The sequence below is a fragment of the Canis aureus genome, chromosome 29 (assembly GCF_053574225.1).
Source record: "Canis aureus isolate CA01 chromosome 29, VMU_Caureus_v.1.0, whole genome shotgun sequence".
NCBI lineage: Eukaryota > Metazoa > Chordata > Mammalia > Carnivora > Canidae > Canis > Canis aureus.
Window position 1 is genome coordinate 10,483,517 of NC_135639.1, and position 22,537 is coordinate 10,506,053.

General features: G+C 38.0%; 1 protein-coding gene across 1 annotated transcript in view; it reads right to left on the minus strand.

Annotated features, from left to right (window-relative positions):
* WDR11 (WD repeat domain 11) overlaps positions 1-22,240 on the minus strand; it is a 59,028-nt gene extending 36,788 nt beyond the window's left edge. The window contains exons 1-11 of the mRNA XM_077877411.1: positions 22,083-22,240; positions 20,231-20,342; positions 14,913-15,066; positions 13,867-14,040; positions 11,652-11,838; positions 9,330-9,495; positions 8,557-8,671; positions 7,508-7,703; positions 7,116-7,219; positions 3,562-3,738; positions 312-396 (exon numbers count right to left, since the gene is read on the minus strand). Coding sequence (XP_077733537.1) covers positions 312-396; positions 3,562-3,738; positions 7,116-7,219; positions 7,508-7,703; positions 8,557-8,671; positions 9,330-9,495; positions 11,652-11,838; positions 13,867-14,040; positions 14,913-15,066; positions 20,231-20,342; positions 22,083-22,168 — 1,556 coding nt within the window. The 5' untranslated portion in view covers positions 22,169-22,240. The remainder of the gene's footprint in view (positions 1-311; positions 397-3,561; positions 3,739-7,115; positions 7,220-7,507; positions 7,704-8,556; positions 8,672-9,329; positions 9,496-11,651; positions 11,839-13,866; positions 14,041-14,912; positions 15,067-20,230; positions 20,343-22,082) is intronic.
* Between the last annotated feature and the right edge of the window lie 297 nt (positions 22,241-22,537).

The following is a 22,537-nucleotide window of genomic DNA, read 5'->3' on the forward strand; positions in this document are numbered from 1 at the left end:
TGAAAAACAAACTCTACAAATCTGAACAAGGGAACACAGTGATATTCAGTGAGAAAATATCCTAGACCTTAGGAGAAATCAGATGCAGCAATAAAAGTTAGAAAAAATTTTCCACTGCATAATACTCTTTTACAAAGCGAACAATTAGTGCTCAGACCTGATTAACATAACCATTACTTAAACATAAATATTTATTATTCAAAACTTTCAGGCAAATAATCACTTCAGAGTATTTAATATAGAAAAGTCTCCCAAAACTTCTTCCCAGTATGCTTTCTGTTTGTGATCTCAGTGTCACAATACATACTCACCTGACTTCACAGGAGTGGACACTTAACTCTTTGTGTAGCAGCCCACTGGTGAGATGGTACACCAGGACAGAACCGTTACTTGTACCTATCAAAACAATGTAATAGTCTTAATTAGCTGGAGTTCTAGATCTTTCCAAGTCTTTTTTTTTAAATAATTTTTTTAAATTTTTATTTATTTATGATAGTCACAGAGAGAGAGAGAGGGGAAGAGGGAGAAGCGGGCTCCATGCACCAGGAGCCCGATGTGGGATTCGATCCCGGTCTCCAGGATCGCGCCCTGGGCCAAAGGCAGGCGCCAAACTGCTGCGCCACCCAGGGATCCCTTTTCAAGTCTTTTCTGAAGATTTTAATCATTTGATAACACTTATCTTTTGTAAAAGAGAACCAAGCTATGTGTTAAGAATGAGTGAATTTCTCTGTCTTCTCTCTTCGCAAAAATGGGCCTAATCTCATATGTTCTGAGAACTTCTCTAAATCCAGGGACATGTTTTCACAGAAAGACTTCAAAATCTAACTTAATAAACACATAAAATTTGAAGAAGCACTTTGCTAGGCTTTTTTACACATGGGAACTCATACTTCTTGAGATTTGGAATGTTTACTTTAGCCAGTCCTCAAAAAGGCAACCTAGGAGAACTCATTAACCAGATCTTTTCTATTTTTCTTTATAAAGATTTTTGGTTTGGTTTTGTCTTTTCTATTATATCAATCATAGAGATGGTCAGGTATGATGGTTAACTGTGGACTCTGCAGTGAAACAAGCCTGAGTTCAAGTTCTGGTTCCATCTTACACTCTTAAAAATTACTTGCCCACATTAAATCTGTGTTTTTAATTTCTTTAACATGGGAATAACAGAAAATCTACTTGCTGGAGAGTAAATGAGAAGACATATTTTTATTTTATTTTTTTTAAAAAAGATTTTATTTATCTATTCATGAGAGACACACACACACAGAGAGAGAGAGAGAGAGAGAGAGAGAGAGAGAGAGACACACACAGGTAGAGGGAGAAGCAGGCTCCATGCAGGGAGGCCGACGCCGGACTTGATCCCGGGTCTCCAGGATCACACCCTGGGCCGAAGGTGGCGCTAAACTGCTGAGCCACCTGGGCTGCCCAGAAAACACATTTTTAAATACTTAGTACAGTACCTGACACAAACTAAGTACATGATTATTACTATATTTCTATTATTGCTGTTGTTTTGATTTGTGGTTATTATTATGCCTAAATTTTCACGGTCTTAGGTAACTTGTGTGTCTATAATTTAATTTGAAGAAACACGGCTATACTCAAAAAAGTAATGTTTCAGTCCTTAAAATGTTTTTGTAAGTTAAGCAAGAAAAATGAACAGTATTGGTTGGACAACCACTTTCTCACTGCACATGACTTAAAAAAAATGAATGGATTCATGCAAAGTAACAGAAATAATAGAATAATAGAAATAATGCTAGGCAAGTTCCAATTTAGCTTAGTGCTGAATAAAGCTTCATTAAATATTTTACAAAACCATTCTAGAAAAATACAGTATTTTACTTGTTTACATTTATCATTTATTCCACAATAGTACCTTCTAGTACTGAGACAATATCTAAAGAATTACCAAAACCTTTCAATTAATAGATCTTCATAATAATAAAATATTTTAACATTCTGCAAGCCTTTTGTTGTTGTTTTTAGAGAGAGAGCATGCATGTGTGTGCTTGAGCGGGGGTGAGGGGATAGGCAGAGGGAGAAGGAGAGAGCGAATCTTAAGCAGGCTTTACACCCAGCTTGGAGCCATCCATACACAGGGCTTGATTCCATGATAGTGAGATCATGACCTGAGCCAAACTCAAGAGTTGGATGCTTAACTGACTGAGCCACCCTGGTGTCCCTATATTTTGCAAGTTTTAATAATGCTGAACCTATGATCTAATACTCTAGAGGCACCACAAGAAGTAATTCCACTATGCCTCTTTTCCCTAGTGACACTGTAAAAGTTTAAGCACTTATTTTATATTTTTTCCTTTAACTTTGTGATTATATTAAATTCAATAAATGACTTGATCATCACAACATACCAGTACAATACAGCTTACGCTCAATAAAAATTTCAGACCCTGACTTAGCTCCTATTATTTAGCTGTGGCAAGAAGTAATTTTCTCCAAAAAATTGACAATCTAGGTATACTGATACTGTATATACATGTACATATAATTTACATTGACAAATTCCAATTAAAATCTCTGTAAGAGGTTTAATATAAGTCAATAGTTTCTAAAGCAAAAACTAAATATTTACATTTATATAAATGTAAACATAAACTACCAAATGTTAAAATGCAAACCACTTTCAGAAGACAGTAATGGAAAAAATGGGAAAATCAGAATAGTGCCAAATATTACTCAAGTGAGCCTTTAGTACTCATGAATAGGCAGTTAGCTAACTGAGACATACTAGCAACAAAATAAACATGGGTCAGGTTTTCATATTAGGAAAAAAAAATTCACAAATCATGTTATAGACCCAGAGTGGAAGTCAGAAGCCAACAAATAGCATCTTAAGAAAAAATGTTGACAATTTTAAACGAATATACTTTTTGAAATTGAAAAATACTTTTAACCTCATATACACAATAGCAAATTAAAATCTGTTCTTTTTTCTATGAAGGAAATTAGATTACTCATATTACTATGAAATTGATGTGACAGCAAGGTGAAACTCAGACCAATTTTCTATTTACAACATAAAACTATGCAATTTCAACCCAAAAGGCAAATCTTGGTTTACTGAGACCATAGCCACTTTAAACAATGTTTCACATAATTCTTGGCAAATGAAGAACCATTGTTATTATTAAACTACTAACTATGATCATATCATTAGTTAACAAAAACCCAATATAAAATGATAGGCACAGAATAAGCCTGGGGTGGTCCAAAAAAAAAAGGCACAAGGAATCTGGATTTAGGATTACCTTCCTAACATTTCAGAAAGGTACCCACTATGTCAGGATCTCTCTCATCCAGTGTCAGGTGAATGAGTTAACACTGGGATTAAAAATAAATGAATAAAAAGATGGGTGGATTTAAAGGACAGAAAAACAAAAAGGAAGAAAAATATTTTAAGATGAGTATATACTTGATTTCACTGAGCCTCTTCCTCTTTATCCTCAAAGAAAGGGTTTTCTAGTAACTAGCAAACTTAAATGTCTTATAAAACGTAAAGTACGCATGAAGGATTAAAAAAAGGACAGCTCCAATACTCACCAACAGCAAGCAGTGGCTGATACATCTTGATGTTTTTTGTGGTCAAGGGTGGGCACATACGGATGGCAAACTGTGGGGAGGGTAGCCCTGAAAGCAGTCCCGTCAGCAGGAATCGGAGGTGCACTTCCTGCAGAATGGGGCCTTTAGGATGCTCCTCCCCAGCAATGGCACTTTGTCCTGATTGATGATCCAAAGTACAAACACATTACTTATAATGTATGCTGAAATTTACAGAAACTTTTCAGTGGAAATACTCTTCAGGTCTAGAAGAAATACTCTTCAGACCTACAAGGTACCAGGAAGCACTCCAGGGGCTGCAGCTAAGCAATGACGCTGTTCTTGGCTCTGGGTCATAAACCACACTGTCTGCCATCTCAAAGGACAGATTACTCCAGACTATTGCTGTCCAGAATTCAGGAACTTTTGTCATCTAGAGAGTACTGTTTTAGCCAAAGTTTCCCGGTATTATGTACTAAACAAGGCAAATCACGGGACCTGAGTCAGAGACCAGCTTCTGTGGAGCAGGGTGCTGCCGCACATTCCCACCTCACTGCCTATCTTTCTAAAGGGTTGCTTTTCAATGTGATGTACTTTACAAAATATACATAATGTTGGTAATCACGAACTGCAGGTTCAAAGAACTTATTTAGATTTCTAATCAGAAATCTTCTCAATGTGTCAATGTAATTACAAAATCTAAGCTTCATAATTAAATACTTCATATATAAATATATAAATACATCATATATAATAAACTGTATATATATAAATAATATAAGAATATACAAATACATAATATAAGAATATATCAACTGTCACTGTTGATAGTTAAATCTTAAATGGGCATTATTTTCAGATACAGTATTTGTACTTAGGTTATTAAGTCTCAAACTAAAAGGATTCAGTAAAACCATTCTAACGAAATGTGAACAAACAAAATCAAGACCATTCACTAAAAAGGGTATACAAATTTCCTACCTATAAACCACTTGAATACTGGAATAAAGTTGTCAAAACATATAATAAAACATACATGAAAGTGTGTATGCACGCGCACACACACACACACCCATGAAAGGGAAAAAATGTAAATAATTACTATAAATGGGTGATGGGACTATGAATACCTTAACCTCCTCAGGTTATATAGTTGTTTTAATAACAATGTTATTTTAAAATTCATAAGATGTACAGAAAATATGACCATCAATTTAATCCAAATAAGATAATCCCTTAGGATCCACCATATGATTGATATCAATCTTTGGTAACAAAAGATGAGGTCTAAAGAATGTGAATTTCAACTGAGAGGTACCATGTTTACAGACTCTCCATAGCTTGGAGTTGACGCCTGGGAATGGCCATATTTTTCTTATGGGATCCCTGGGTGGCGCCGTGGTTTGGCGCCTGCCTTTGGCCCAGGGCGCGATCCTGGAGACCCGGGATCGAATCCCACATCAGGCTCCCGGTGCATGGAGCCTGCTTCTCCCTCTGCCTATGTCTCTGCCTCTCTCTCTCTCTCTCTCTCTCTGTGACTATCATAAATGAATAAAAAATTAAAAAAAAAAAAAAAAGAGGCAATTCACAAGGGAGGGCAGATTAGGCCTTAAAAAGCAGCAGGCTTTACCCAGTGAATATAAATCAGGCCTCTATATTTAACTGAATTGCTTTCAATTATCATTAAGGCCACAGTGAATTTCAAATTAAAAGTTTAATTGAAAGTTTTAATTAAAATGTTTTCAAATAACAAAGCATTATTTATTTAATGATTTTAAATCAACTACATTGTCAGGAACTGTATACAATCTGTATCCTTTTGTCTTTTAAGAAAATGTAATTCATTTCACTTAGACACCTAAACAGCATGAAATTTCAACCTCCTGTGGGCTTCATTACTGATTAGTTCTGTGCATGAGTGTTTCTCATTTTTTTTTCACTTTAATATTTTATATTAAGTAGAGACAAGGTCAATTAACTCAGAAAACTGTGTCACTGATAAAATGAATTTTGCAAAACAAGTATGTGTTGGACTTATAAGTATAGACTTATGTCTGGAAAGTGAAGAGAAAGAACTTTAAATATACAAGTTAGTATCACTGAGCAGAAGGATTTTACAACTGGCAAGAAATCATGAGGAAACCAAGGCCTGAAAAGGTCAGATCTTGCCTAAGATCACAGTGGAGCAGCCAGGACAAAAGACCATGGCCAAGGAGGTTCACCCTTGGGGTGATTGGGAACCCATTTTAGCTCTTCCATTTATTGGCTGTGTGGTATGAGGCAAATTTTTAAAATCTCTCTGGATTTCAGTTCCCACTTTTATAAAATAGAAATAGTATTACCTACCTTGTAGGGTTATTAAAGTAATCATTTTAATTGTACTAAGCACCCAATAAATGTCACTTCTGAGTAAGATTAATAAGGTAATGCTTTTCCTAGAATTATCTATTTAGCATTTAAATAAAAAACTTACTAAATAATATTTTCAATTACATTACGAAAGAACAAATAATGACAAAGAAAATCCTTTATAAGCCATAGCCATAATTTTAAAAGAATTAAGACATCAAAATTGCTTGGCATATTTACAGTTGTAAAATATTTTTTTCCAAGATTTTATTTATTTATTCATGAGAGACACAGAGAGAGGCAGAGACATAGGCAGAAGAAGAAGCAGGCTCCCCCTGGGGAACCTGATGTGGGACTCAATCCCAGGACCCCAGGATCACGACCTAAGCCAAAGGCAGATGCTTAACCACTGAGCCACCCAGGTGCCCTAGCTGTACAATATTTTAAGTCACAAATCCCCATTCTTCCTTTAATATATGCTGACCCTGTAATTATTCAATAACTCTGAAGCAATATTTTATCCATAAATATTTGTTGAAAGAATCACCAAAATGAAAGTTTTAAAATGTATGTCAAAATGTTAAAATAACTTTTTCTAATACTGTTCAGTTTCTTTATTCCTTCAATAAATGTTTATTGCACATCTTCAAAGTACAAGGCTCTTTGCTGAGAGCCTAGGGATACAAAGTGGAATCAAATGTCCCACATGGAGTTTATAATTTACTGGAGGAGACAGACAAAATCTCAATCTCAATCAACTGATAACTATTAGGAACTGCAAATGAAGAACACTTAAGTCAGGCTTGGGACACTAAAGAAAGCAATACTTGAGCTGAATTTTAAATTAGAGTAGCAGAAAGGGAGAGAGAGGAAGTTTGTATTCAGTTCCTAGCCTAGGGACCAGTCTGCATGGGCGGCCCTGAGGGGGCAGGGTACAGCTCATTGTAGGCTAGACCTAGTGTCACCACCTTCATTTAAATCAGTCTCTCATGAATGAACATTTTCTAACTCCAATAGCTTTAATGCCAATCTATGCTTTTATGCTTAAATATTTCATACCCTCTGATTTATTGAGAAAAGATGTTCCCATATTTTAGTTTTCTCAAGTATTAACTTTGACTTTATAATAACTGCAAATCAGTTACTTCTATTAATTTTGCCCTTCAAGAAGAATACCTAACAAATGTTAGAAGAAAAAAATAGCTTACCAATCATGTTATCTAAGGAGAGGTCTGGGAGTTTATTCTGTAGCACTCCTACAGGAATTCCACAGAAAGACACTGGTGAATATAAAGGTGATACACCAGAACTACTGCAAAGACATAATAATTACATAATTTTACATATTTAAAACCTATGTCACATTTTAGTAACCCAAATTACTAACTTCAGATCTTGGCATTCTATCCATTTTTACATTATTTATTAATCTTACCCATAGATACTATGCTAGCAGGTTTACATAATTTCCTAATAATCTAAAGTTTGAATTCTCACTTAAATTTTTTTTTAAAGTCCCTGCTATTTTCATATGATTCTGGCAATTTTTTAAAAAGAGGAATCAAAGCAACCCAGAAAACAATCCTATTGATTCACTTACTTGTTCCGTGAATTTCGATTACAAATGGCAGACTTCAGTTCCCATATCATGACTCTGCCATCACTCACAATGAGGGCAGCTGCATTTTCATTGACAGGACAACACACCATACTGAAGGGACGGACAGTTTTTGTCACCCTGATTGCATCACACTGGCTTCGCAAATCATAGGTAAGCTCCTGCACAGGATCTGGATCTTAACATAGCATTGTTTTCTTTTAAATATTAGAAAGCAACACAGCAAAATCACTACTACTTGCTTTAATTTAAATAAAACCTCAATTAAAAAGAACATCATTCCTTCACTAGTGCGAAGTTTGTCCAAAATGCCTTCTCCTTCTATAATTATTACTAATTTCTTCAGAATATAACTAATTTAATGGCTGTCTATACAAAGTTTAGGCTCCAAAATAAAAACTACAATCAATACAGCTTGTTTTTTAATATTTTTAAAAAAATGAAAATAACTTTGAAAAAGGACCAATAGTGATATGACTGAATAATGTACAGTACGCTATAGGTCATCGTAATTTATAGTGCTCTATAATAAGCCTGAAAATAATGGTACTCTACAAAAGATGTGAAAGTCACTTTCGCTTTTATGTAGTACATCATTTTACAACACAGAGCTTTTATTCTCCAGGATAAGACTGAAACAGACAACTGAATACCCTGAAGACTTATTAACCTATGTCATTTTACAATGGAAGTTCCTAAAGCAGAGAAGTCAGGGGAATAATAATACAGGTATTTTACAAGGTTCTACTTGTGCTGAGGAAAAATTCACAAAGATATCTACTTGGCCCATGGATACAATTAAGGAATTACAAAATATTACATTCTTTGCTGCATATAGGAGGTGCACTATTAAAACACCAAGAAATTAACCTTGGGCTTTTGCTTTTTTTATGCCCCATATTACAACTATATTCTACTTTCTCAAGGCCAGGATTACCATTAACTCTATGCTTTGGCTGGTATTTGCCACATAAAAGTTTATGAAATTCTGAAGAAAATTATATTAACATTGTTCTGAGATATAAACTCACCTGGTTCCTCATTTGAAGTAGTAAAAATACTATTATAAGATCTTCGAACACGTAAGGTTATACAACCATTTTCATGTAGGCAAAATAAACCATCACGCTGAAAGCAGGGTATTACCTTTAAACAGATAATATATTCATCTTAAAAAACACAAAAGATTAAAAAGCATATGCTGGGAAGCTCATAAACTCGTATTTAGAGAATATGGGCAAAAAACAAAAACAAAAACACACACATAGTCTGCAAGCTTTAAAACTAAATGAATATTCAAAAACTCCCATTTATGGGGCCCCTGGGTGGCTCAGTTGGTTGAGCGGCCGACTCTTGGTTTCTGCTCAGGTCATGATCTCAGGGTCCTGGGATCCAGCTCTAATATGAGGCTCTGCGCTTAGCAGGGAGTTTGCTTCAGGATTCTAAGCAAACACTCTGCACCTCCCTACCATCCTCCCACCACCTGCTTGCTGGCACATGCACTGGCACACTCTCTCAAATCTCTAAAATACAAACAAAAACTGTCCATTTGTAATCATAAAAAAATTTGTCTTTATCTAGGTAACTTAAATAGTTCAATAAATATTTCCAGATCAGTCAGAAGAATTTCTAGGGTAAATCAAACTAATCAAAGTGCAGAAAAATAGAAATATACAGTAACATTGTTAATTTTTAAATGAAAAGAGAAAAGCAGAACTAAGGACTTTTAGAAGATAATGTTTTTTTCTCTATATAACATTCACAATCAACCTGGGGTGATATTTAATTTATAAATCACAGATACCTGCAGAAATGGAACTCCTGTTCGTTCTATTGCAATCACTCCCACAGTTTGATTCACCTCAAGGTCAAGGATTAAAATCTCCCGAGGATAGAGTAACAACATGTGATTTCTTTTGGAAGGCAGATATGCCAACTGAAGGCAATCATTGAGCGTTATAAATTCAGCGCTGAAAAAAGTAAAGATATTTTAGGCATCAAGAAATGAATTAGGCTGTATTCATAACAGAAAAAGCTAATAAAGGACTGAATTCTGTCCTTTCCACATAATGGTCGATGAGAAGGTACAATTGTTTCCTGAACAGACCAATAGCATCTAAAAGTCAGATCCCTACTATGTGCCAAAACCCAAATTATGTCAACAGTATTGCATATGTTGGATAGAGATACTTTTCTACATTTTTGAAAAATTTAAATAGTAAGTCTATAACGTAGTAAGTGACAGAACTACACCAGCATTCACAAGATAGTGCCTTTATTTTTTATTTTTAGTTATATAGTTATATTTTTAGTGCTTTTATTTTATAGTTTTATTTTTATTTTGCAATTAGAAGTACCAAGCAGATGCTGAAATCAAGACTTAGTAAAAATGTGGGCAATTAGGGCCCTTGGATAAGGAGTCAATGGAACTTCTGTATAGCCTTGGATAAGTCACTTCCTCCCCTCTGCCTTCATTCACTTTTAAGCTGTCTTAAATCTTTTTTGAAACAAAGTAGGGTATTTTATTCACTTATCACAGCATTTTCTTCTATGTAAATACAATTAATAAAACTCTACAAAGATTGTAGATTGTTCAAGAATCTCAAGAATCATTTTAGCAATTTGTGACTCACTTATATTCAATCATAACCTTTTATATTAAACATATTTCAATAGGGATAAATATATAACTATGTGCTACTTTCTTTTTACCTAATGATTAAAAAAAAGTTAGGCACCTCTTTCTGCCCATGGGTCCTATCCTCATGCTTTAATAAAAACACCCTTTTACTGAAAATAAAAGTTAGATTAGAGGACTAAAAAAGGGGGCATGGATTACATTAAAATCTTGGCTCTGCCATTTCCTAGTTGGGTAAGCTTGAGGATTATTTAGAGCTCAATTTCCTCACTTACAAGATAGGCACAGTATTACTGCCCAGAACTGTAGTAGGATAACACATGTAAAGGCACCTGGAGCAGTGCTATTTGAAGGGATTAAATAACTCGTTTCCCCCAAACTTAAAATGAATGTATGACTCCTATGAGAAGATGTAACATATATAAATCATAATATAAAACAATTTAGATTTTAAAAAATTTGTAACAGAATCAATGAAAAATAAATAGAAAATTCTCAAGATACATAAGGAGCAATCTTAAATTATTTGGGCACAGGGTGGGGGATAAATTAGTGAACTTAACCTGTCAATGGTTTAATACATAAATATGATTATTTATATATAAATTCAGAATATATTTGTGGAGCAATCTGTATTTTACCATGTATTTTTCAGGTAACTACCCACAAAACCTAGACAGAATAATTTCAGCATATTAAGAGCCTTTTTAAAATGAATGCCAAAAAACTGCCAAAGCAATAAAATAGAAGAATCATAGCTCTCCAGAAAAAAAAATACTGAAATCTATTTCTAATGCATAAAATTAGTTACTTAAAATTCTATTTAATTGCGATTTCTGAAATATACAATAGGTAGCATTTACCAAATAAATGTTTACTAAGTCATCAACCACATTAAGTACTTAAACTACCGTATCTATTAATTCTTGTAACAACCATATAAAATCCTGTAAAACACTGTTTTAGAGATTGGGAGAGTGAAATTTGAGCATGATTAAACAATTTTCTGAGTCACATAACTGTAATTTCCCCTAGAATCCTGGCCTTTAACCAGTATGAGAAACATGTTTACATGCAAAAGAAAAACACCCATATTTTATTAGCTAAGGAGACTGCACAGCACTTCTTAAGTCAGGAAAATGTATTTAAAAATGAAAATCCAGCTTTTGTCCCCAATTTTTGAATGTATTCAACTGCCAACTGTGGAATCATCTTATATTTTCTGAGAGAAAAATCAGAAGTCTGCAAAAATCAGTGGGGGAGAGGTTAGCACAATGAGTGGCAACAAAGGAACCACGTCAAAAGTGGAATCTCCTCTTTGGGATAAGAGACAAAACATTCTTCTCCTTTACACAAATTCAAAACTAGAAATGAGAAAGGGTAAGGCAAAGAAGAAAATCAGTATCAATACATCTTCAAAAATGACATTTCATGAATGGATGATAAATAAATGGATGAACCGTGGTTAGTTTTACACTTATAACTTACCTAGGTTTCTCCTGAGTGATTAAGATTTTTACTTTATTGAGAGCTTTCTTGGCTCCCGTGGCTGCAGCCAGCTTGTTATGAGCTGGGCTGGAGTGTGGGCTAGATATATAAACTTTTTTCCCAGGGCCCGAGGGAGGCTTGGATGGAGAAAAGTCTGAGATGAACACAATACCCTCGCTGGTGAGTACTATATTAAGAGAAGCAAAACTCTGATTAAAGTTTAATCAAGTTTAGCACAGAGTTTTATTCCAATACAATTTTGAAAGCAAGGTAATGATAATTTTAATAATATAGAACTGGCAGTGTAACGTAGTCATAACATAACTGGAATGTTCTCCAAGTTGAAGTGAAACAGGTGGTCCATTACGATTCACCAGAGGCCTCCAAGCTCAGCATTCTAAATTAATGTTTTATATTAAAAAGATATCAGAAGGTTACTGGTAGAAAGAACAAATGTTTGTTCTTCCAAATAAATTCAGTGCACAGACTTTCATTAAAAACATTTCCTCATTATACCCCGTAACTTCAAAATCCCAAAGACTTTTCAGAATATAAAATTCAAAGAAGGAAAAAAAATATATATAAGAGGCTTATATATAAGAGGCTTCGCATATCACACTTCAAGTTCAAATATTTGATGTGATACTAATTTTTTTATGATGATCATGAGTTACTCAGCCTAAATATATATATATTTTTCTTTTAGAGCATCAGCTTGAACCTTAGGAAGTATAAGAGTGTTCTTTTTCTCTTTATAACTAGAGTAAAAATAGAGTGCCAACACTGGCTTACTAAGTGTACAGGAAACAGAAGTATTCAAGAAGGCAGCACCACATTTAGTAATACAAATTACGCCCTTTTATGACTGAAAAATAATCTTCCTCAAAACTGGGGATAATATAAGGGTATCTAAACAAAGAAATCTCATCTATCCTGGCTCCCTGCAGTTAGTGAGGCTGCTTTAAACACAGGGAGCAAAGAAGTATTCATGAGTTATGACAGCCCTAGCACATTCAATATGAGTAAATCAAAGATGTTAGGTAAATGGACGCTTTAAAATATATTGCGCTTTCATCAACTAAATTACAGAGATGCAGTAAGTTAGCCTGAGGCCTTGTCTCCTTTTCAGATTTTCAGATGACAGAAGTCACCTTCCAAGGTCTCATTCATTCCTCTTCTTTTGTGAGGCCCTCCCTCCATCACTGGATCAGCTAAAGCGGCCCTCCTCTGTGTTCCCACAGCACTGTGTTTCATAGCAAACTAGGGAGTGCACGTACGGACATGTTCATATACACAGACCATATACATGTATATACATACAAAGCCTAACCACATGCTATTGTAGCTGCACAGCCGCGTTTCCCATTTTAGTTTCTGCTTGTACACCCTTCTCTTCCATGTTCAGCACAAAGATATATACTAGTAATAACAAATGCTGGTAGATAAAAGTTAGAATTCTGAGTCATTCAAATTCAGGGGAAACATTCTTTCCCACAGCTAATTCCCCTACCTCTTTTCAGTTTTTGATCAAATCAAAATGAAGCCTACTCTGACCACTTTATCCAATACATCCATCATTTCCCTTCATTCCCTTTATACCTGGCATATAGTAATAGTCAAGAAATACCTGTTAGATGAATAAAGAATATTGCCCAAATCATTCAGTCACAAAATTGTGTCTAAAAACAAATCGAATTTTTAGAACAAGCAGCTCAGTGAGACATCAAAAGCACACTGGCAAAAACAACCTCTGCAAGAAAAAATTCCCTTGGGCTTATTCTGCTCCTCATATTCGTTTGTTTATGGCACTCAAAACACACACATGAATTTAAATGATTTTTTAAAAGGAAGAACTGAATTTGGCCACATACTAAATGAAACCCTTGATTCAGGTTCTTTAAATGTTCCTAGAAAAACAAATTTAATTAAGCCTGAATTAGAATAGCACAGCAACTCTCTCTCCAGCTAATCTATTTACAAATTCAACACAGTGAAGGTATAGTTTGTTGATTTAAATTACTAACCATCAAAAGACTTGCAAATGATATGGGCTTATGATTTAGTATCTGTATTAGATGTTGCAGATATATGGACTTCTCCACTTGGCTCAGCTGTTTTAACATTATAGATGTATGATGTGGGTTATGTGTACCTTATATATGGAACATTAACTATATTATAAATAACTCATTTTCCACAAGAAACTATTACTCACAAGTTAAATGTGAGGGATCAAAAGGGTCAAAAGAGAAAGAAAGAATGTTATCTGCATAGCTCTTCTTCCACAGTTTGGTGCCAGTATCTGCATTCCAGAGCACAATATAATTTGGTGGATGGATAGCAAGAAGTAAATCTCGGGAAGCATCTTGATTCCACAACCATTGAACATCTGTAAGGATCAGATAAAGGCAAAATTCAGAAGTCACTTCAGAACACTTGGTTAATACGTCCCTGACATTTAGTTGTGGTTTTTTTTTTTTTTTTTCATAATCCTTAAAGTCCTAACTTCCCCTCCTTCTATGTTGCATGTATGTGTGTATATATGACAAGACTGCATAGGAAAAGTGCAATTTTAGATTAAAATGAGCTGCCTGGACATAAGAATCTCAAGATTAACATTTTCAAATTACTTCAAAGAAAATACAAGACAATTTTCACTAATCATTACTTAAAACTTTGTGTCAAAGACTATCCTGGCGATGATCAATGTCAGGCTTTCCTAACATTTTTATGGTATTATTTAACGGTACTTTGCAGTTTCATGTTTTTTACACAATAATAAACAGAATAAATATCTCTCACTCAGTGAAGACAGCCACTCAATCAAAGCCTTGAGTCTAAAGAATAATACATTGGTTTTAAGTCAGTAATATAAACAAATGTTCTATATGAAAATGAAAATAAAATTTGGATCATCTCTATTAATGGAAAGTAAGCATTGAGGGCTAATTCAAAATAGCAGTTCAGCCAAGTTTACTTTATTGTAGCTTAGATTAAAAGATTTTTATAGCAGCTTAATTTTTCTCATGCTTGATTGAGGCTGATGCTAAAATTAATGGAATTTATTAAAGCACAAATCAGCTGAGATTTGAGGAAATATGCACAGAAATATACTGATAAGGAAAAGAAAGCTAGATTCAGATCAATAAAACATACTAAACACAAGACCTAACTGGAAAGTGATGATATTAAAAGGGGGAAAAACACTCTAAGAGTAAGTGTATTAATATAAACACTTAGCAGAGCACAGACTTTCCTCACCCTGAATAGGTTTGGCGTGCTCTTGGATCTCACACTGAGCTACTCCCGCTGCTACATCCCAAACGATGATCTTTCCATTGACATCAGCAGAAGCTAAGCGCAAGGAATATGGTGAGCCAATGTTATGGTGATAATTTTCCCTGGCCCATTTAACCTAGTATCAAGAAGAAATCAAATCAAGTAAATACTTGCACTGGATGAAACTAAACACAATTTTCATAAAACATACAGAACCCAAACTACATTCTATACTTACGTTACAAAAATATTTAGAAAGAATAAACAGGAAACTGGTTTCTATCTCAAAAGTCAGACTTTTATTATTTGTGATACTTTTTAAAAGTTGCAATACTATCATGACAAAACATCTAAAATCCTAAATTGCTAAGCAGAACGGTTTTCTGTACTCCACTCTCCCAATTAAAAGGAGATAACTTAGAACTACCGAAGCTTTGCAGAGGGAAAAATAGGGAAAAAAACAAATGCAAGCAAAAAATAAATAAATAAATAAATAAATAAATAAATAAATAAATAAATAAATAAAAATAACTCTAGCTATCCTTTTCATAAAACTGGAAAAAAATGTTAATTTTTTCTGGAAAAAAAAAAAAAGGCTTCATACCTCTAGCAACAACATAAGGACGGAATATTTACAATAAAAACTGTAAGAATTCCAGCACAAATCAGGTTAATCCTGAGCATTAAATACTGACAGAGTCCTGAATAAAACACAAGATCTTCATTTCACCCTAGGCCATGGCCTTCTGTGGCTACACAGAACCTCTCCTCCATTCTAGCTCAGCATCCAGCTTGTCTTCTTCAAAGCATTTACCAAATAACAATTTGTAATTGTATTTACCCCATCTTGACCTATCACTAACCCATGAACTGTAAGTTCCACTGGGCAGGATCACACAGGCCTTATTCACCTTTTCTGTCTTTCTTTTCTTTTCTTTTCTTTCTTTTCTTTTTCTTTTCTCTTTTCTCTCTTTTCTTTTTTTGTTTCTTTTTTTCTTTCTTTCTTAAAATCTATTTATTCATGGGAGACACAGAGAGGCAGACATAGGCAGAGGGAGAAGCAGGCTTCCTGCAGGGACCCCAATGCAGGACTCAATCCCAGAATCCCAGGATCATGACCGAAGGCAAAGGCAGACACTCAATCACTGAGCCACCCAGGTGTCCCGGCTTTCTTCACATTTCTATTCCCAGACCTTAACGTAGTGCCAAAGCTAGTGCTCAACAAGTATGTGTTTAATAAATGGACTCAACAGTATAGAATCTTCAAATATATACATATATATAGACGTGTGTGTATATATACGTAAAACATTTATTTCTAAAAAAAAAAACAACAACAACATTAATTTCTAATGCTAAGGCAGGGAGGTATGCTAACCAATTCCTACACTATTCACGAAAAAGAAGGAAACAAAAAGTTTTCTGAAATTCAGTGTCGATAAGCCTTATTCTGTTCTAATATATCTAATACATGCTGTCTAATGGTTCTAAGCACAAGAAGTTGTGATGTTCCTTATGGAAAAAACATGAGATAAGCTCTGTTCAGGCATGAGTTTTAGTGCTGTTGGTTAATGTTAATGAATCAACAAAAACACATACAAATCAAGGCTATATACCAATCAGTTGATGAAAACGTTGTGACAAGAGGCTCACAGGAGCCTAACTTGTATTTCCCCTATGAGCAATCAACAGTTTAGTTTTTACTAATTTTAATGTTTGCAGCAACTTTACAGAATAAAACTACCATGGATAAGAACTGATTGTATGTATATAAGTGCTTGAATTCCATTTAAAACCCAAAGCAGTGTGTGTATGTGTATATATATATTTTTAATCACCTAGATAACATCATAATCAAACTGCTGAAAACTAAGGATAAGGAGAAAATCCTGTAGGCAACTAGACAAGAAAACATACACTGTATGTAAAGAAACAAAGACATAATTTCTCTCAGAAATTATGCAAGTTGGAAGATAGTGGAATATCTTTAAAGTATTATGAGAAAAAACTGATGAATACCTTCCTAGACAAATAAAAACCAAGAGAATTAATCTATATTAGATATACACCTCAAGAACTTTAAGAAAATTCTTCAGGGAAAGTGACTATAATAATACCAGAATGAAACTTGGATCCACACAAAGAAATGAAAACTCCAGAAATGCCAAAAAGATCAGGGAAATGGGTAGGAGAGAGAATATATTTTTTCAAAATAAAACCTTATACCTAACACCACTTAATGGTGAAAGACTGAATGCCTCCCCACAGGCTCAAGTACAAGACAAGAGTATCGTCCCACTGCTCCTACTCATTACAGCAGCAGTCCCAGTCAATGCAATGTGACAAGAAAAAAACCAGAAGACATAAAGATTATCAATGAACAAACAGTCACTATCTGCAGATAACATGACTGCCTATGTAAAAAAATCCCTCCAAGGGCAGCCTGGGTAGCTCAGCGGTTTAGCGCCGCCTTCAGCCCAGGGCATGATCCTGGAGACCCAGGATCAAGTCTCGGGCTCCCTGCATGGAGCCTGCTTCTCCACTCTGCCTGTGTCTCTGCCTCTCTCTCTTTCCTCTCTGAATACATAAATAAAATCTTAAAAAAAAAAAAATCCCTCCAAAGTTACTAGGTCTAATGAGTTTTGCAAGATCACAGGATATAGGTCAATATACAAAAATCAACTGCAATTTTCCCTACTTTACATTATATATAACATTAATTCAAAATGCATCAGGAACCTAAATGTAAAAGCTAAAACTATAAAATTCTTAGAAGAAAACAAAGGTGTAAATCTTAACAACAAAGAAACCAGAAGAAAAACTAGATAAATTGGATATCAAAATTAAAAACTTTAATGTTTTATTGGATATCATCAAGAAAGTATAAGACAACTTATAAAAGGAGAGAAAATGGGATCCCTGGGTGGCGCAGCGGTTTAGCACCTGCCTTTGGCCCAGGGCGCGATCCTGGAGACCCAGGATCAAATCCCACGTCAGGCTCCCGGTGCATGGAGCCTGCTTCTCCCTCTGCCTGTGTCTCTGCCTCTCTCTCTCTCACTGTGTGCCTATCATAAATAAATAAAAATTAAAAAAAAAAAAAAAAAAAGGAGAGAAAATATTTACCCAACCATATTTATGGTAAGGGACGCCTATGAAGAATACATAAAGAATTCTAAAAACTCTATAATAAAAAGACAATTTTAAAATGGGCCAGGACTGAATAGACACTTCTCAAAGAAGATATACAATGGCCAATTAACACATGAAAAGATGCCCAACATCATTTGCCACCAGGGAAATGCAAACCAAAATCACAATAAAAACCACTTTACACACAGTAGGAAGGCTGGCATCAAAATGACAGACAATAACAAACGTTGGTGAGGATGTGGAGAAACTGGAATCCTCAGATATGGCTAACAGGAATGTAAAATGGTGTAGCCTCTTTGGACATAGTCTGGAAGTTTCTCAAAAAGTTAAACAGTCACCATATGACTCAGCAATTCCACTCCTCAGTATATACCCAAGAGAAATGAAAACATGTTTGCATGAAAACTTGTACATAAACATTCATAGCAGCATTATTCATAATGTCTAAAAAGTGGTCGATCACTACATGAATGTGGTATACTTGTAGGGTGGAATATTATTTAGCAATAAAAAAGAACAGTACTGACATTGCTAAAACATGGATGAACCTTGAGTGAAAGAAGCGGAAAAGCAGCTAGGCACAAAAGGCCACGTATTATGTGATTTTGTTTATATGAAATATCGAGAACAGGTGACTCTCCAGAGATAGCAAGTATTTTACTGGATGCCTAAGGGTGAAGGGAATAGTGGGTTAGGGGAGCAGCTACTAACAGGTACAGGGGTTCTTCTCAGAGTGATGAAATTCCAGTGCTGGCTACACAATTCTATGAATGTATTTAAAACCATGGACTTGTATACTATAAACAGGTGGTTTTTATGGTATGAATATCTCAATAAAGATATTATCTAAAACAGACAAACCCAAACCCCCAAATCTCAAGCTCTAATCCTCTCTAAAATTTCAGATCACTGTAATCTTAGTATCTGTGCTGCCAAAGCGAGCACCAGATCACTGTAATTTAATTACACCAGGCGTCTCAGACGTTACATGTTGAAAACTGAAGACTCACTGATTTCACACCTACTCCCCTTGTCATAGCAACACTATCATTCAGTTATTCAAACAGAAGTTGGAATCATCCTAGTCCCTGACTGTCCTTAAACTGATTACTAAAAGTTTACTTCTTCAGCAGCTCCTGAATAGGACTCCTTCCTTCTTCAGCTTTATTTTAGGTCCTTACAATTCCCTGCCAAAATTTCTTCAAAAGTCTCCTAAATGATCTCACAGCCTCATCTTACCTTTCTCCAAGAAATCCTCCACAGCTGCCAGAGTAGGTTTTTCTCGAATACAAATACAACCTCATCAATTGCCTGCTTAAAAATCCAAATTCCTTCAGAATCTTCTAACACTTTCAGGACGGAGGAGTTTCTCTGGCTGCCTCCTCTCAATCACCCTTTAGGCACATCCCACCTTTTAGCCATCTTTAGACACAACTACTTACCTTTGTGTCTGGTTGTCTTCTTTACCTTTGGTGCTCCTTCCCCCAATTCTTCACTTGGCTAACTACTGTTTAGTGGTCCCTAAACTGGAAAGACTTCTGTAACACCCCACACACAACTAGGTGTTAGGTAGCTCCTTTGCCTTCCCACAGCGTTCACTTATCATAGCGTATTTGTGTGTTTTGTTTCTCATAAGACAATGAATTGCTTGAGGGCTTTCATCTCTATATCCTTAGCACATACTAAGTGCTCAAAACTAACAAATGAATGAGTGATCTGGTAAACAGTAGAATTGGTGCCATCCATCAGCTTTAAAAATCACCTAAGGGGGGCAGCCCGGGTGGCTCAGCGGTTTAGCGCCGCCTTCGGCCCAGGGTGTGGTCCTGGAGACCGGGGATGGAGTCCCATGTTGGGCTCCCTGCATGGAGCCTGCTTCTCCCTCTGTGTCTCTGCCCCTCTGTGTGTGTGTGTGTCTCTCTCTCGTAAATAAATTAAAAAAAAAAAAAAATCACCTAAGGGCCAGTATTTCATAGCTCAACCTGGGTTGCCTGTGAAATCACATATATATGGAAATGTGAGGCTACCCCCAAATGAATCATCATCTCTAGAAGCTACTCAACATTTACACGTACGACCTAACGAGAATCTAGCGATACCTGAAATTTCAGAACAGGCCATCTGTTAGAGGGTGGAAACCGGATTTGACTTACCTTGACTACGTCAGCTTTGTGTTTTTCTAAGACTTGAAGGGTCTGGGCTGTATTGGAATCGATCACTACCACAAGCGAGTGGCATCCGTAAGCAATTAAACCTTGCCAGCCCCTAACAAAACAGTGATGTTAAGAAGTCAAGTACAAAACAAAGACGTAACTTCTCTCTTGCCAAGAGCCATGCTAAGATAAATCATAAATCTAACTAATGCATACTACCACTAATACAATGATTATTTAAGCATAAAGGCCAGGGTTTTGGTTTTTTTTGTTTTACCTTATCCCATTTAAATAAAATGTCTACCTAACTAAAAAAAAAAAAAAAGTTGACATTCGTTTATTATGTGCATATAAAGGAGAACGGCTTCTAAGAGACACACATGCACAGCCATTAGGACTCTTCATCTCTTTGCCCTTAAGGGCATGTCCCCCTTGTCTTATTCAACCTTGAACCCTGAGCACCCACAAAGCGCCCAAATTGTTTCCGCGAGACTCTGGTCCTTCCAACCAGATCAAAAGACAAAACACTAGGACAAGAGGTTTCGTCCATCCTGCCAGCTATTCGCAGCGAGCGGCCCCAGCTTTACAGCTAAGCATGAAAGTTCCGAGTCGCAGGGTTTCCAGTGAAAACGGTCAAGGTGGGAGGACAGGTGAGGAACAGGTGCCTAGCACAGTCTGGCCAGCCGTCCAAAGACTAAAGGTAAGAAACAGGGATACGAGAGGGAGAGGAGGAAAAGACAGAGTGGGTAGCCAGTGGGCAGGAGCGAGACGCAAGCCTGGAGCCTGCAGCCTAGAGCCTGGAGCCTGGAACCTGCAGTCTGGAGCCTGGAGCCTGGAAGCCGCAGCCTGGAGCCTGGAGGCTGCAGCCTGGAGCCTGCAGCTTGGAGCCTGGAGCCTGGAAGCTGCAGCCTGCAGCCTGGAGCCTGGAAGCTGCAGCCTGCAGCCAGGAGCCTGGAGCCAGGAGCCTGCAGCCTGGAGCCGGGAGGCTGCAGCCTAGAGCCCGCAGCCTAGACTCTAGAGCCCGGAGCCTGTAGCCTGCAGCCCAGAGCCTAGAGCCCGGAGCCTGCAGCCTAGAGCCCCGAGCCTGGAGCCTAGAGCCTAGAGCCCGGAGCCTGCAGCCTGGAGCCTAGAGCCTACAGCCGGGAGCCTGGAGCTGGGAGCCTACAGCCTGGAGGCTGCAGCCTGGAACCTGGAGCCTGGAGCCTAGAGCCGGGAGCCTACAGCCTGGAACCTAGAGCCTAGAGCCTAGAGCCCGGAGCCTAGAGGCTGCAGCCTGGAGCCTGGAGCCCGGAGGCCAGAGCCTGGAGCCTAGAGGCTGCAGCCTGGAGCCCGGAGCCTGCAGCCTGGAGCCTAGAGCCGGGAGCCTACAGCCTGGAACCTAGAGCCTAGAGCCTAGAGCCCGGAGCCTAGAGGCTGCAGCCTGGAGCCTGGAGCCCGGAGGCCAGAGCCTGGAGCCTAGAGGCTGCAGCCTGGAGCCCGGAGCCTGCAGCCTGGAGCCTAGAGCCGGGAGCCCACAGCCTGGAGGCTGCAGCCTGGAACCTGGAACCTGGAGCCTGGAGCCTAGAGCCCGGAGCCTAGAGGTTGCAGCCCGGAGCCCGGAGCCTGGAGCCTGGAGCCGAGGTGAAGACAGGCGGCCGGGACGGGGACGGAGGTCGGGGAAAGGGCGCACAGAAGCGCGTCAGCAGCTGTCCTCTGGCAGCTGTGCACAGGGAGGGTTCGCACAGGCGCGCTCTGACCCCTGTCACGGTAGCGAGAGCGCAGCACCCAGGCTCGGCGAGGCCAAGGTCCCGAGGGGGCGAGACCGCCGGTTCCCCTTCCCCGACCCGCTCCTGGCCGAGCCCGGCGCCCTCACCAGTCCACCGCCGCCTTGTTGTGAGCGTTGAGGGCCCCGGTGAGGGTGCGCGCCGACACCTTGAAGTTCACGGTGAAGGGTAACATCGCCTCGGCCACGGCCGGCCCCCGGCGCCCGCCCGCAACAGGAAGCGGCGGCCGCCGCGCTTCCGCTCCCCACCCCACAGGGGCCGGGCGGCTCCGAGAGCGCCGCCTTTTGGTTCCGCGGGAGGCGCGCTGCCACCCGTCCCAGGGTTCCGCCTTCTGCAGGTTCCGGGGCTGCCCGGGCGTGGAAATCCTGAGAAGCAGGAGCGGAGAGTCCCAGTCACCTTTCCGCCTTTGACCCGCCCGCTGAGGACGAGGACCGAAGGCCGGGCGCTGTCGTAGGCATCAGGGCGGGAGCGAGCCGGAAGTTCCTAGAACGGGGACGCCCGGGGCGAGGCGGGGGCTCAGGGTTGAGCATCTGCCTGTGCGTGA